This window comes from Gasterosteus aculeatus, chromosome 15 (genome assembly GCF_964276395.1).
Source record: "Gasterosteus aculeatus chromosome 15, fGasAcu3.hap1.1, whole genome shotgun sequence".
NCBI classification, from domain to species: domain Eukaryota; kingdom Metazoa; phylum Chordata; class Actinopteri; order Perciformes; family Gasterosteidae; genus Gasterosteus; species Gasterosteus aculeatus.
In genome coordinates this window covers 19,161,514-19,173,923 of record NC_135703.1, presented here as the reverse complement: position 1 = coordinate 19,173,923, position 12,410 = coordinate 19,161,514, and the positions used below count along the sequence as shown (strand labels likewise).

General features: G+C 46.3%; 2 protein-coding genes across 3 annotated transcripts in view; both read left to right on the top strand.

Annotated features, from left to right (window-relative positions):
* The first annotated feature begins 5,962 nt into the window (after nucleotides 1-5,962).
* slirp (SRA stem-loop interacting RNA binding protein) lies at nucleotides 5,963-9,172 on the top strand. The gene is made up of 4 exons (XM_040199580.2): nucleotides 5,963-6,113; nucleotides 8,046-8,104; nucleotides 8,178-8,285; nucleotides 8,583-9,172. Exons 1-4 carry the CDS (start codon nucleotides 6,047-6,049, stop codon nucleotides 8,649-8,651), a joined length of 303 nt encoding a protein of 100 aa, XP_040055514.1. The 5' UTR covers nucleotides 5,963-6,046; the 3' UTR covers nucleotides 8,652-9,172.
* A 488-nt stretch (nucleotides 9,173-9,660) lies between these two features.
* Nucleotides 9,661-12,410, top strand: part of adck1 (aarF domain containing kinase 1) — a 49,254-nt gene continuing 46,504 nt past the window's right edge. Inside the window, exon 1 of one of the 2 annotated variants that reach the window (XM_040199578.2) lies at nucleotides 9,661-9,906. The gene's annotated coding sequence lies outside the window, so the exon portion shown is untranslated. The remainder of the gene's footprint in view (nucleotides 9,907-12,410) is intronic. The other variant, XM_078089089.1, reaches the window with a different exon arrangement.

The following is a 12,410-nucleotide window of genomic DNA, read 5'->3' as shown; positions in this document are numbered from 1 at the left end:
GCCCAGACCCCACCTGGCCATAAAAAGAGGATGACAAAAAAACGCGCACAGCTCCCATTTTACAAGGACCGTGTCACATGACCCAAAACCCGCGTTTCATAAAAAGAGTTTCCATCCATCCATCGTCAAACCGCTTATCCTGCACGCAGGGTCGCGGGGGGGCTGGAGTCCATCCCAGCCAACTTCGGGCGATAGGGTCGCCAGCCAATCGCAGGGCTAACACAGAGACACACAACCATTCACACTCACATTCATACACCTATGAGCAATTTAGAGTCCCCAATGAACCTGATCCCCAGAGCATGTCTTTGGACTGTGGGAGGAAGCCGGAGTACCCGGAGAGAACCCACGCAGACACGGGGAGAACATGCAGACTCCACACAGAAAGGCCTCTGGACAGAGTCGAACCCAGGACCTTCTTGCTGTGAGGCGGCAGTGCTAACCACCGCGCCACCATGCCACCCATAAAAAGAGTTTGCGGCATAGAATTTTCTTTCGCTTAACTTCCCGTTAAGAACAGATCGAGACACTACAACATTGTTGATTTTTCTTTTCCCCCAATTCCCAAAGTTTGGTCTTAATTTCGCTGAACAAACTCTCGCCTTCACCTCATCCCCGTTCATTTTTGCCCCATTTGATTTCATTCGCTTTGGACGATCGATAAGACATCTGCTCTGATTCCCCGCGTTACCTGGAGGCCTCGAATTACCTTGGTCCACTGAGTTTTTCCGCTAAGGAGCTCAAACCTTCACAAGTCAGCTGGAAGCTGTTGAATAATGCTGAAACAGACCGTTCACCGCGTCGATCGAGCCCATCAAAACAGGACGAGACTGGTTTTCTGGGCAGATGAATTTAGCGTGTTATATATAAACGTACTAGTTGTTAAGTCCTAATGTGGTACTATATAACCCGGACCAACGAGTCCGCTATTATTCATTTATGTTTGAATGTGTACTTGCAAATATCGTCATATTCCCTGTTGATTTGATACTGTGATAAGTTTTGCCACAAGGGATTGAAAGCGGCAAAGTTATTATGCTGTTGAATGATTTCATGGTCAGAATAGTTTTCTTGCTTTTCTGGGTTTCCGCTTTAAGATCAGTTTACTATTTTTCTTTCGTATATCTAGTCACATTGTTTGTTTAATGATCCCTAACTGCACACACATAAGCTAAACCACACTGATTCACATTGATTATAGACGTTACGCTTGTCACCCTCCAGAATCCCCTCACGTCCACTAGCTGCTCTTAAGTATTTCCCCCCTTTGTCTTAGCCGTTGTTCATAGCAACAGATAGCGTCTCTGTCTCCCTCTGTGGTTTTGATCACGTGGGACACTTGCTTGCAATTTGGCTCCCGCTCGCTCCTCGCGTTGGGTAGTCGCATTACTCTGTTTCGCATTCTCATCTTCCTTGGTGGTTTTATTTAACAGTGTCACTTCCGCCACCACTGCTCTCGTTCGCCCCTAGTGTGATAGTCACGCTCACCCCCACCCTCGATTCTCTCTCACCCCCCTTTCTCCCTCCTTCAATCCCACACACACTCTGGTTTTGATTGTTCGTTTAGTGAGTAGGTTTAAAATAAGTGTTATGGGGATTGTTGGTTGCAGTTATAGGTGATCTTGATCGGTGTTTCTGTGAGTTAATAAACCCTGTTATACTTTAAAGAACCGTTTTCCTGTGTTTACTTGTGCATTTATATGGTGGTGACCGTTGACATACATTGCCAGTGTTGGAACTTAAATCCTTCCAACATCTTCACTCTCAAGGAGTGAATATCAATTATGAGACTTGATTTATAGTATCTTCCACCGAGGAAGAAAGGAATGTTAGGCAGTGCAATACGACTATTCTACGCGGCTGTCAACGTTAAAAGCTGTTCTCATCTCTGTTGCTGTCAGTTGTCATTTCAACCACGACCAGACGCAACCCTCCACCACCGCGGACACCTCCAATCAGCAGCGGAATCTGGCATATCAAAAGAGGAACTTATTTATCTACCACCACCACCACCAGTGTCTCATCTGATCTCGGCATCCCGGCACCTGGTCCATCCTACGGCTCCAAACGAGTCCGAGCCCCAACAGACTTTGCACTTTTAATACGTAAGTTTTAATGCTTATGTTATTAAATCATTGTTAAACGTTCAGAAAGTCTCTCCTGATTGAAAGGATTTTGGCACCTCCAGCCCCAGCTCCTCTCTTCAGATACCGCGGACACCAGAAAAACAGACTCCGTCTCCCTCCAAGTTTTCAGAAGGTTCAGGTGGTATATCTGCGTAGCTCCACCCCTGTCAGACCGCACCACCTCATAGTCGACATCCCCCAACTGCCGTGTGACCTCAAAGGGCCCTTGCCCCTTAGCCAGGAGTTTGGTGTTGGAAGAAGGAGTAATACAAGTACCTTTTCTCCCGGTGGCTCCTCTGTTGTACAGCCGTTGTTGACGTCCGTGGGCCCAAATTCTCCCGTGACATCCTACCCAGTGTAAGGAGCTTTGCTCGCAGTTCCAGGACATACTGGATCTCGTTTTTGCAGGGGCTCGGACGCTTCCTCACAGTTTTCTTCAATCACTCCCCCGCGGTGCAAACAACAGAGGATCAAGCCAGTTATCCCAATTACGTTCATCTTCGCTAATACATTTATGGATCATTGACTTTAGAGTCTTATTCATACGCTCCACCAGACCATCAGTCTGTGGGTGGCACACCCTAGTCCGGACTTGATGCCCAGTAACCTGTAAAGTTCTCTCAGTGTACGCAACATGAACGAGATGCCCTGGTCCGTCAGAATCTCTTTCGGGAGATGACCTGAAACAGACCATGCGTGACCCTCTCTGCAGAGATGTTGCGTAATCCATAAGGACTAAGACAAAGCGGAATCCGTGTGGGCTCCGTGTGGTGAAATGGCCCAATGAGGTCCATGCCGATTCGTTCAAATGGAACCTCCATTATTGGCAGAGGACGCAAAGGTGCCCTTGGAATGGCCGGGTGGTTAATTAATTGACACTCCTGACAGGACACACACCAACGGGTGTCCCCCCAGATGCCTGGCCAATAACATTGGGTCATTATCCGGGCCAAAGTGCTTCTGACCAGCGCTTCCGATGCACCTGGACCACTGCCGGGAGACAGTCAGTGACAGGTCAGTAAGATACACTGCACAGTCGGTCATTGATTAGTAATGGCACTAAAGTCTTACTTTAGCTGCATTTCATGCTTCATTTAGCAGACCTTGGCATACAACTGCTCCACTGTGACAAGAAGACAAGAAGGCGAGAAACATCCATGCAGGAAAATGTCACTGGCGGTAATTCATCCAGGTAATGAGAAACAAATCTGGCGATGCACCCATGTATTACTCTGATCTCTTTCTTTATGGAAAAAGTACTAGAGAAATTATTCAAATATTGATTTTAGTAGGTCAGGTGTCCGGCAGGACTGCAGTGACAACCACCATCAGACATAACCACCATCCCCAGAAACCTGTGGAGAGGGAAAGCACAAAGATTTAGGAAAGAAGCAGAGTCTGTAATGTTGGTTCATGATGACAGTAATAGCAATAAGATTAATATTTATAATGATGATAGTGATAGCAGCAGCAGTTGTCAGCAGGGCCATGGCGGGATGCAGGATCCAAGCAGAACCATGATCTATAAAAGACTGTGAAGCGAGAAAGGACAAAAACTGCGTGGAAGAATAAAAGTTAGTGATGTGTATATATGTTAACAGTAATGGTAATGGGAGTAATAGTGGAAGGGGAGAGCTCTTTATAGCTATAGCACCCCTGGGTGGTTGTGAGTGATGTAAATGAATAGTCCACCACAAACTTCAGGATTAGTTGAAGATGGTAAAACACCTGGGCCCTGTTCCTCGTACGTGGTTAACTGAGTTAGTTGGATGATCTTTAGGAGTTCAGGCTTTTCGGTTCCCCAAAGCAGCTTTGTCTAAATCACCACAGCAACACATCGAAAAACTTGAACCTGCTCCGGTTCATCTGAGCTGCTGGATCAGTTCATCAGTCCTCATTGATGAAGGAGCGACATCAGTTAGATGAACGTTTTATAGGGAGAGACTTCTCCCAGATCAGAGACCCGTTTAGCCGCCATGACGTCCTGTACGAGCGCTACAGATGCTGAGGACCAGAATCATTTATTCACAAGAAGATTTCCCCGTTACGTGATGAACACCACACGCTGCAGCTGAGCGTCCACTGTCCCGCAGACTGTCTCACTTACTGTCCCGCAGACTGTCTCTCATACTGTGCCTCAGACTGTCTCACTTACTGTCTCACAGACTGTCTCACTTACTGTCCCGCAGACTGTCTCTCATACTGTGCCTCAGACTGTCTCACCTACTGTCCCACAGACTGTCTCACTTACTGTCCCACAGACTGTCTCACTTACTGTCCCGCAGGCTGTCTCACTTACTGTCCCACAGACTGTCTCACTTACTGTCCCACAGACTGTCTCACTTACTGTCCCGCAGGCTGTCTCACTTACTGTCCCACGGACTGTCTCTCATACTGTCTCACACAGTGTATCATGTCTCACACACTGTCTCTCACACTCTCTCATGTCTCACACAGTGTCTCTCACACTGTCTCTCACACAGTCTCTCTCACACTGTCTCTCATACTGTCTCACACAGTCTCACACACTCTCTCATGTCTCACACAGTGTCTCACACACTGTCTCATGTCTCACACAGTGTCTCTCACACTGTCTCACACAGTGTCTCACACTGTCTCTCACACTGTCCATGTCTGTACGGTGCTGCGATGCAGAGAACATCTGGAAAGCAGCTGCATGTCGTGCTCTTGGTAAAGTTCTGTTGGTTTATTTGTCTCTTAATAAACTTCTGGATGTTCCACATTTCACTGCTTCAATTGATCAAATGTCTGATGATGAACGATGGATTTATAATGATTCTCACACACATGTAATAAACTAGTTCTATGTGGTCGTCTACATACATATGATACATACGCTGATACATAGATCCTGTTCATTCGTATCAATCTGATGCTTTGGGCTTGTTTTCATCTACATACTCTGAAGGAGTTGAGATCTTTATTCTCATTGGATGATGATCATCATTTAAATAGATATAATGTGATTGATTAGAGTGACGAGGCACTAAAATGAGCCGTTACATTTTACCATCACGCGTAACGTTAACTTGTGTGTGATACTTTGTGTACAGAAAGAACAACGTGAAATATGTATAATACATTAAATTGATCCGACAGAAATGATTCAAATGAACATGTTATCTCCTCATATGCCTTCATGATCATCTCCTGCTCTTCCTTTAACTTTATTTGCCGTTATACTGTTAACAAATCCTGGTTTCTGTGATCGACTCTTCCGCCTTCTGACGTGAGACGGTTATCCTGATGACTGAAGTCTGGTTCAAACTAACGAGACCTCTGAGCGCCCATCGGCGGCCTGCGTGAAACACTCCCCAAGCTTTCTCCTACAACACAGGGACAATATGAGGTCAAAGGGCGTAACATACATCCATGACCCTTCAACCATATCCCTGAATTCCCACCACATCCAATGAAATACATCAGTGTTTTAGGAAAGCTAACAGCACTCCACCCTGTGCTCTCTCGCCCATCTTCAGTAGCCCCATTTCCCTCATCCTCTCTCTCTCTGTATCTCATGCTTCAACAACTCAATATGTGCTCACCTGACTCCTCTTCTCCACGTCCTCCACACAACCCTGCCTGGTGTTTCCCCGTGTGTTCTTTAGAGCACAACGGTCCAAGCTTAACACCACTGTCTGCTCCTACTGCCCACCCTCGTAATTCTGACATTCTTATGTATTTATATATACACTTCTTTATATTTAAATAAATAAAATGAAACAGCCAGGCTCTCCAGGATACCACCTTTCTTAACCATGTCCTAATTTATTATTGGATTAGTAAGTGTATTTGTAATTGTAGCACTGCTTCTAGTCGGACGGCAGGCGGCGACATGCTGGTTTAACGTGGACTGGTCCACGCGCCACCATCGAAGAAGAACGAGACAAGGACGAAACATGGCGCTGCCATCCAAGAAAGTGTTCGAGGTCTTCGTGTCTAAAATCCCGTGGACTATAGCCGGCAGTGAGTTCATTCGATGGTTCAAACTAGCGTCCGTGTCCAGCGTCGTTGTGGGTGTTCGCTTCGTACCGTTAGACAACTTTACCGCGTCGCGCGGGACCCGAGCGCAGACCGGGCAACGCGAGAGCGACATGCACCCGCACCTCGGCTGGATGTGGGTCACCTTGCTGATGCTAACGCAGCTCCATGCTAACGAGGAGGACCCGCCCACCGATAGCCTCGTGACGTCAGTACGCAGTGTGTGTGTACGTAACGTTAGTGTGTTTTGTTTCTAAGATGTCTGGACCCTGTTCCTCGTACGTGGTTCAACTTAGCCGATGAAATGTCCGATTACCAGATGATTGGATGATTGACATCAGACTGTCTCGGCTCAAACGTCTCGTTAGTTTGAACCAGACTTCAGTCATCAGGGTCAGCAGGCGGAAGAGTCGATCACAGAGACCAGGATTTGTTAACAGTATAACGGCACATCAGAGCAGCAGATGATCATGAAGGCATATGAGGAGATAACATGTGTAACAAGTGCAGTTCCTGTCTGCTGGCAGGAGGCTTCATGGACTCGTCATCATCCAGCGAGAATAATCATCTCAACTCTTTCAGAATAAGCAGATAAAACAAACCCAAAGCGTCTAATTGATACGATGAATAGTTATGAGGATATATGTACTGTATCCTACCTGCATGTGTAGATGACCATATGCAACTAGTAGTCGTATTATGTATGTGTGTGTTAGGGCTGCTCACCAATGACGTTTGAATATATTACTTGTGCAGGTCATTTCTCTAAGTTTAAACATATTTAACAACATATTACCGACACAAAAATACGTAAATGAACTAATGGCCCAGACCACAGATCTCTGCACAAAGCGCTTTAAATGAACGACTACAGTAAACAGATGCTGAGTGCTGATCAGCAGTTCTGTCCAATTTAAGGTCGTGGTTCTTGTCCCAAAGAGGTCAGGCTTCATTCAGTGATTGAGACAAATATTATTAACATTAATTGAAGATTTACGGTATTGAACGCTCCAAGCGAATTGTGTCAAATAATCAAACCAGTGCACAAAGCTGTTGTAGCCGATCTAATCTATTTTATTCATGCAGTATACAGTCGGTAGTATTTCCTCCACACTGACCCAATCAACTTAATGCATAATTAACACTGCTTGCTTGTTCATTGGGTGAATGTGCACCGTTTAGAGCCGCTGTCTGTTGGATGTATTGCTCCAATATATGTGACTCGTTTTGAGGGTTTTCACCAATATGATGTTGTTGTGTTGTGAATGTGGGACAGAGGCAGATAACTGCTGCTGCTGTTAAGTGAACCCGCACACACATGTAGGGGAACCAGTAGGTTTATGCACCAGCAGGAGCCTCAGTGTGCACACATGTAGGGGAACCAGTAGGTTTATGCACCAGCAGGAGCCTCAGTGTGCACACATGTAGGGGAACCAGTAGGTTTATGCACCAGCAGGAGCCTCAGTGTGCACACATGTAGGGGAACCAGTAGGTTTATGCACCAGCAGGAGCCTCAGTGTGCACACGTGTAGGGGAACCAGTAGGTTTATGCACCAGCAGGAGCCTCAGTGTGCACACGTGTAGGGGAACCAGTAGGTTTATCCACCAGCAGGAGCCTCAGTGTGCACACATGTAGGGGAACCAGTAGGTTTATGCACCAGCAGGAGCCTCAGTGTGCACACGTGTAGGGGAACCAGTAGGTTTATCCACCAGCAGGAGCCCCAGTGTGCACACATGTAGGGGAACCAGTAGGTTTATGCACCAGCAGGAGCCCCAGTGTGCACACATGTAGGGGAACCAGTAGGTTTATCCACCAGCAGGAGCCCCAGTGTGCACACATGTAGGGGAACCAGTAGGTTTATGCACCAGCAGGAGCCCCAGTGTGCACACGTGTTGATGATGCTGTTTGTTTTGCAGAGGAGATGAGGGAGTACTTTGGACAGTTTGGCCCTGTGAAGAAGTGTCTTCTTCCATTTGTAAGTTGTCACAGCATTAGAAGCACTGAATGAGTCTGTCTGTTCCATGGTGCGTATGTTGCGTTTGTTCCAGGATAAAGACACCGGCTTCCACAGAGGCTTCTGCTGGGTGGGCTTCACAACAGAGGAAGGACTGAACAATGCTCTTCAAAAAGACCCTCACATGCTGGAAGGAGCAAAGGTAGAGCTAGAAGACAGAAGGATGAAAACTGCAATTACACACATTTCTACAGTTGTTTAGGCCTGTTCAATTATGGCCTTATTTTCTATCCTTTGTTCTTGTATGTTTAAGGCTTTCGTTTATAGTCAACTTCTATGTCCAAACCAATTTCTGTTTCTCAATAGTTATGTGGAGGTGTCTCCAGCTCACCGATGCCAAGAGGCCGCTAGTCCCAACGCAGCAATATCAGCATGCTTTCAGGCCTCGTACCTGACAGTAACTCCTCACTATCTTTGCGTGCTCTCCTTTTGCTTTCAGATGCAGGTTCAGAGGAACAGACGTCCGTTTGCAGGGCAAAGGTCAAACCGAGACAGTGAACACGAGTGAAGCTGTGAGGGCGAAGCAGACGTCCCTGCTGCTCGGATGTTTATGAGACGTTTCAGTTTCTCTGCATTTGTTCACCTTGCAGTGACGATGACTTGCCATCGTCTCAACGTGGAGGAGGAGGCCTTATTGGCTCTAATAGTGTTTCTTTCTTTCACCGTTCTGATCTCCAGATTAGTGCAATAAAACACTGTTGGGATCCATTCTGTCTTTTTACATTTTTATTCTTAAGATACAAACTTTGACTTGTGCCGTAGTATTTTATGTGGTGCTTCTACTCCAGTGCAGGATCTGAGTACTTCCTTCACGAAGTAGCTGGTAGAGCCGGTGCTGTAGGTGTTAGAGGCATAGAGAGCGACGCAGGACGGGGAACAAAGCCCCCTGAGGACCAGGGGACGGAGCTGGGGACTTGGACCCGCTGGATTGAGTCAACTAGAGAAAACCCATTCCGTTGGTGACGGACGTGTTGTTGTTTCCCCAAATGAACTGTTTGTGATGAAGAATAAAATGGTACCTTCTTGTAACGTTGTACTTGCTTGTTTTTAGTTAGGTGCCCCCCCCCCCCTCAAACATCGAGTCATGAAACGCTCCACTTCACTGTTTAGTGGTCCTCAGCCAGTGATCGCTGAACTGTAACATTGGCATGGAAACAAACACAATACTGGGAGTAGTGTACTACAGTATCGCTGGTTATAGTGTGTCAGCTAAATGTCATGTGATCTAAGCATATCCCATCATGCAGTTAGAGGATTTCATTCACTCAGGACGGAGGTAGGAGAGCCAGCATCAGGGGAAGGGTTCACTTACGTTAAGTCATGTTCTAATATAATCAATGCCGGTTGGTGGAATTAGGGCCAGCCAATAAACTTCAGAACATCCCAGTAGTTAAATATTCAACATTTATTCCAACAGTTTGACATAATGAGGACATTTTAATCACACGCCCTCTACGGCACCTTGAGCCACAGAAAAAGATTATAATTATTATAAATATGTGTGTATTTATTTATATATATATATGACGCGTGTGTTCTCCGGAGGCTCCATTCCTTGAGCGCATCGGAGGGAGCCGACGGAATGAGACAGCAGCAGCCAAAGTGACGCAGTCAGTCAGGAATGAGGAGCAGGGCTCCGGAGGATGCAGCCGACGGAATGAGACACGGCCACTGTGCTGCTGGTAAGCCTGAAGGAAGCAGCCATCACCTCTAGTGGCACAACGTCAACCAGTCGTCCCCTCTATGAACACATGGCTCCTCCGGTAAGTGTTTCACAGCGTGGCTGGCAGTGGCAGCAGTAGTAGCAGTAGTAGTAGCAGTAGTAGTAGTAGTAGTAGCAGTACTAGTATTAGTAGTAGCAGTACCCACCTCGCAGCGGTAGTTACAAAACGCAGCCAGTACCCACGTTACACAAGTCACACAAGTGTAGGCGATGTCGTACACGCGCGCAGACAGAACAAAGGAACCGTGAACCTGTTTAATCACATTCACAGGATTCAAGTCAGGAACCATTGAAGGACTTTGCAGAGGCAGCGGACATGTTGACGTGACAAACATCCGGTTTCCAGAGCAAACTGTCACGTGTGTCTACGGACATCAGATATTATATATTATATATTATATGTTACATATAAAGGCTCCATGTCGCGAGCGCGTTTCCGGTGTTACGCGCCGACTGGTTTTTACACCTACTGGTTTGTCTCCGCGTGTTTGTTTGTTTGTTTGTTTGTTTGTTTGTCCCCTACAGCGGCAGATGTTTTCCGCCTCGGTCACCTGATTAGTCACAACATTCACACACATTTTGCTGAAAATGTTCAAAAGTCCTCACGTGTCCTTTGCAGCGGGTACTTTGTATAAGTATAAGTGAGCACTACGTCACTGCCACGTGTGGAGAAACACATTGAAGACCAGAGATTTATTAAACGATCCACCTGGATTCAAACCCTGTGAAGCAAAGTGACAACACGTACAAGACGACGCGATGCGTCAACCAGCACTGATGTCTGCTGCTGTTTGCTGTACTCGTCATCTCGTTGTACATCGGCAGTGGCTGGAAAACCAGTCGGTTCAGAGGGAACCGAGACCACTGGTTTTACACACTTAACAAACATGTGTATCGATGCTTTTTCGCGAGGCTGCAGCTTTCCACCACCGACACATTTGGACAAAATGATGATTCTGTTCATCGTGCATCACAGCCACTTAAGAAAATATAGATTCAAATATATTTGAATGAAAGATCGCCACAGCCTGGATTCGAACCCTGTGGAGCAAAATAACAACACGTTTCGGGGCGTCTGCTCTAAGCGGTCGGCCACTCGAGCTTGATAGTTATTGTTGATAGTTTCCTTATTATCTTATTAAACTGGATACAGTTGTAAACCTCTTGGTTCAGAGGGAACCGAGACGACTGGTTTTGGTGGCGTATCGTTGAACACTTTGTCGGTGCTTCGTGATGCTTTATGCTGTGAAAATACTCAATAATTATTAACACTGAGCACAGAAGGATGTCATATTAGAAATGTTCTATCCACTAAATGAAGAAATGGACGTCATGATTTACAGCCATGTAAACACTGCCTGTTTTTGTAGAAACCTTAAGGCCTTAATCGGCTTATAAGTAATTGTTTGATGGCTCACAATTTGCAAAAAAATAAAAAAATCACCGTGCCTGAATATCTACAAGAGCAAAAAGTCAGGAGCAAATTCTAATTGGATTCCATTCATTTTGTCCATTAGAGGACTTTAGAATCTGTAGACGTCCTCTGTCCCAGGACTCTCACACCCAAACAGGAACAACTCCCCCAAAACCCCCCAACGGAGAAACGAGGAAGGAACCTGTGGGAGAGCAAACCGGGAGGGATCCTCCTCCCCGGATGGACACAAGTGCAATAGTCTACAGGATGATCCTCCAAACAGTCAATGCACAGAACCACAGAGGCAAGACCAGGTCCAGATGGACCCGTGACCCACGGTGACCTGTGAGGAGACGGGTGGCAGGCAGGAGGTGCAGAGCGGACAGGGTCCTTTCCACCGTATTATCCCCTGTTTGTAATGTTACACGCTCTGTATTTAGACCCTTGCATTTCCACCCAGATAAGACGAATGTTTTAGGACACCATGTTTTCAGCAAGATGATTATCAGAGGTGAGACGTATCGGGGGGGTTCTCTAAGTTCATTAGCACCCTGTTGATTGGATTGTTTTGCCAGTGGGAAGGAGATGTTCAGATGTTGTACACTGGATCTGAGAAGAAGCGTTGACGAGTAATATATTATATTTGTAAGATTACAGAACTGTCAGTTTAATCTCACCTATGACCTTTGTCCCTGGACTTTGCTGTGCATCCCCACATTCTCTACATAGTCAGTCTGTCAGGTTTTCTAGCACACAAGTATGATTACTTTCTCAATAACATCTAAATTCATATTACAAAAAAAGTCGTTCACTTTGGGAGGGTCCATTTTATCTGAAGCTTTTCGAGATATATTTCTACTGAGCAGAGGTCGCACCAACTGCAATTCTCCCTTTATGCGGATGTTGCTAATTAACGTGATTGATTAATCCGCGGTGTATTTTACGATTCCACGTCTGTAAACTCCACTCCTCCACTCCTCCGCTCTCTTCACTGGTACCGGTGGCTCATCCAGTTCTAAACATGGTGCTCAGGTACCATGCTGTGAATGGATGGGGTCCAGCTTACATCCAGGACCTGGTCCAACCCGACATCCCGACCCGCACTCTCCGCTCTGCATGTGATAAACTGC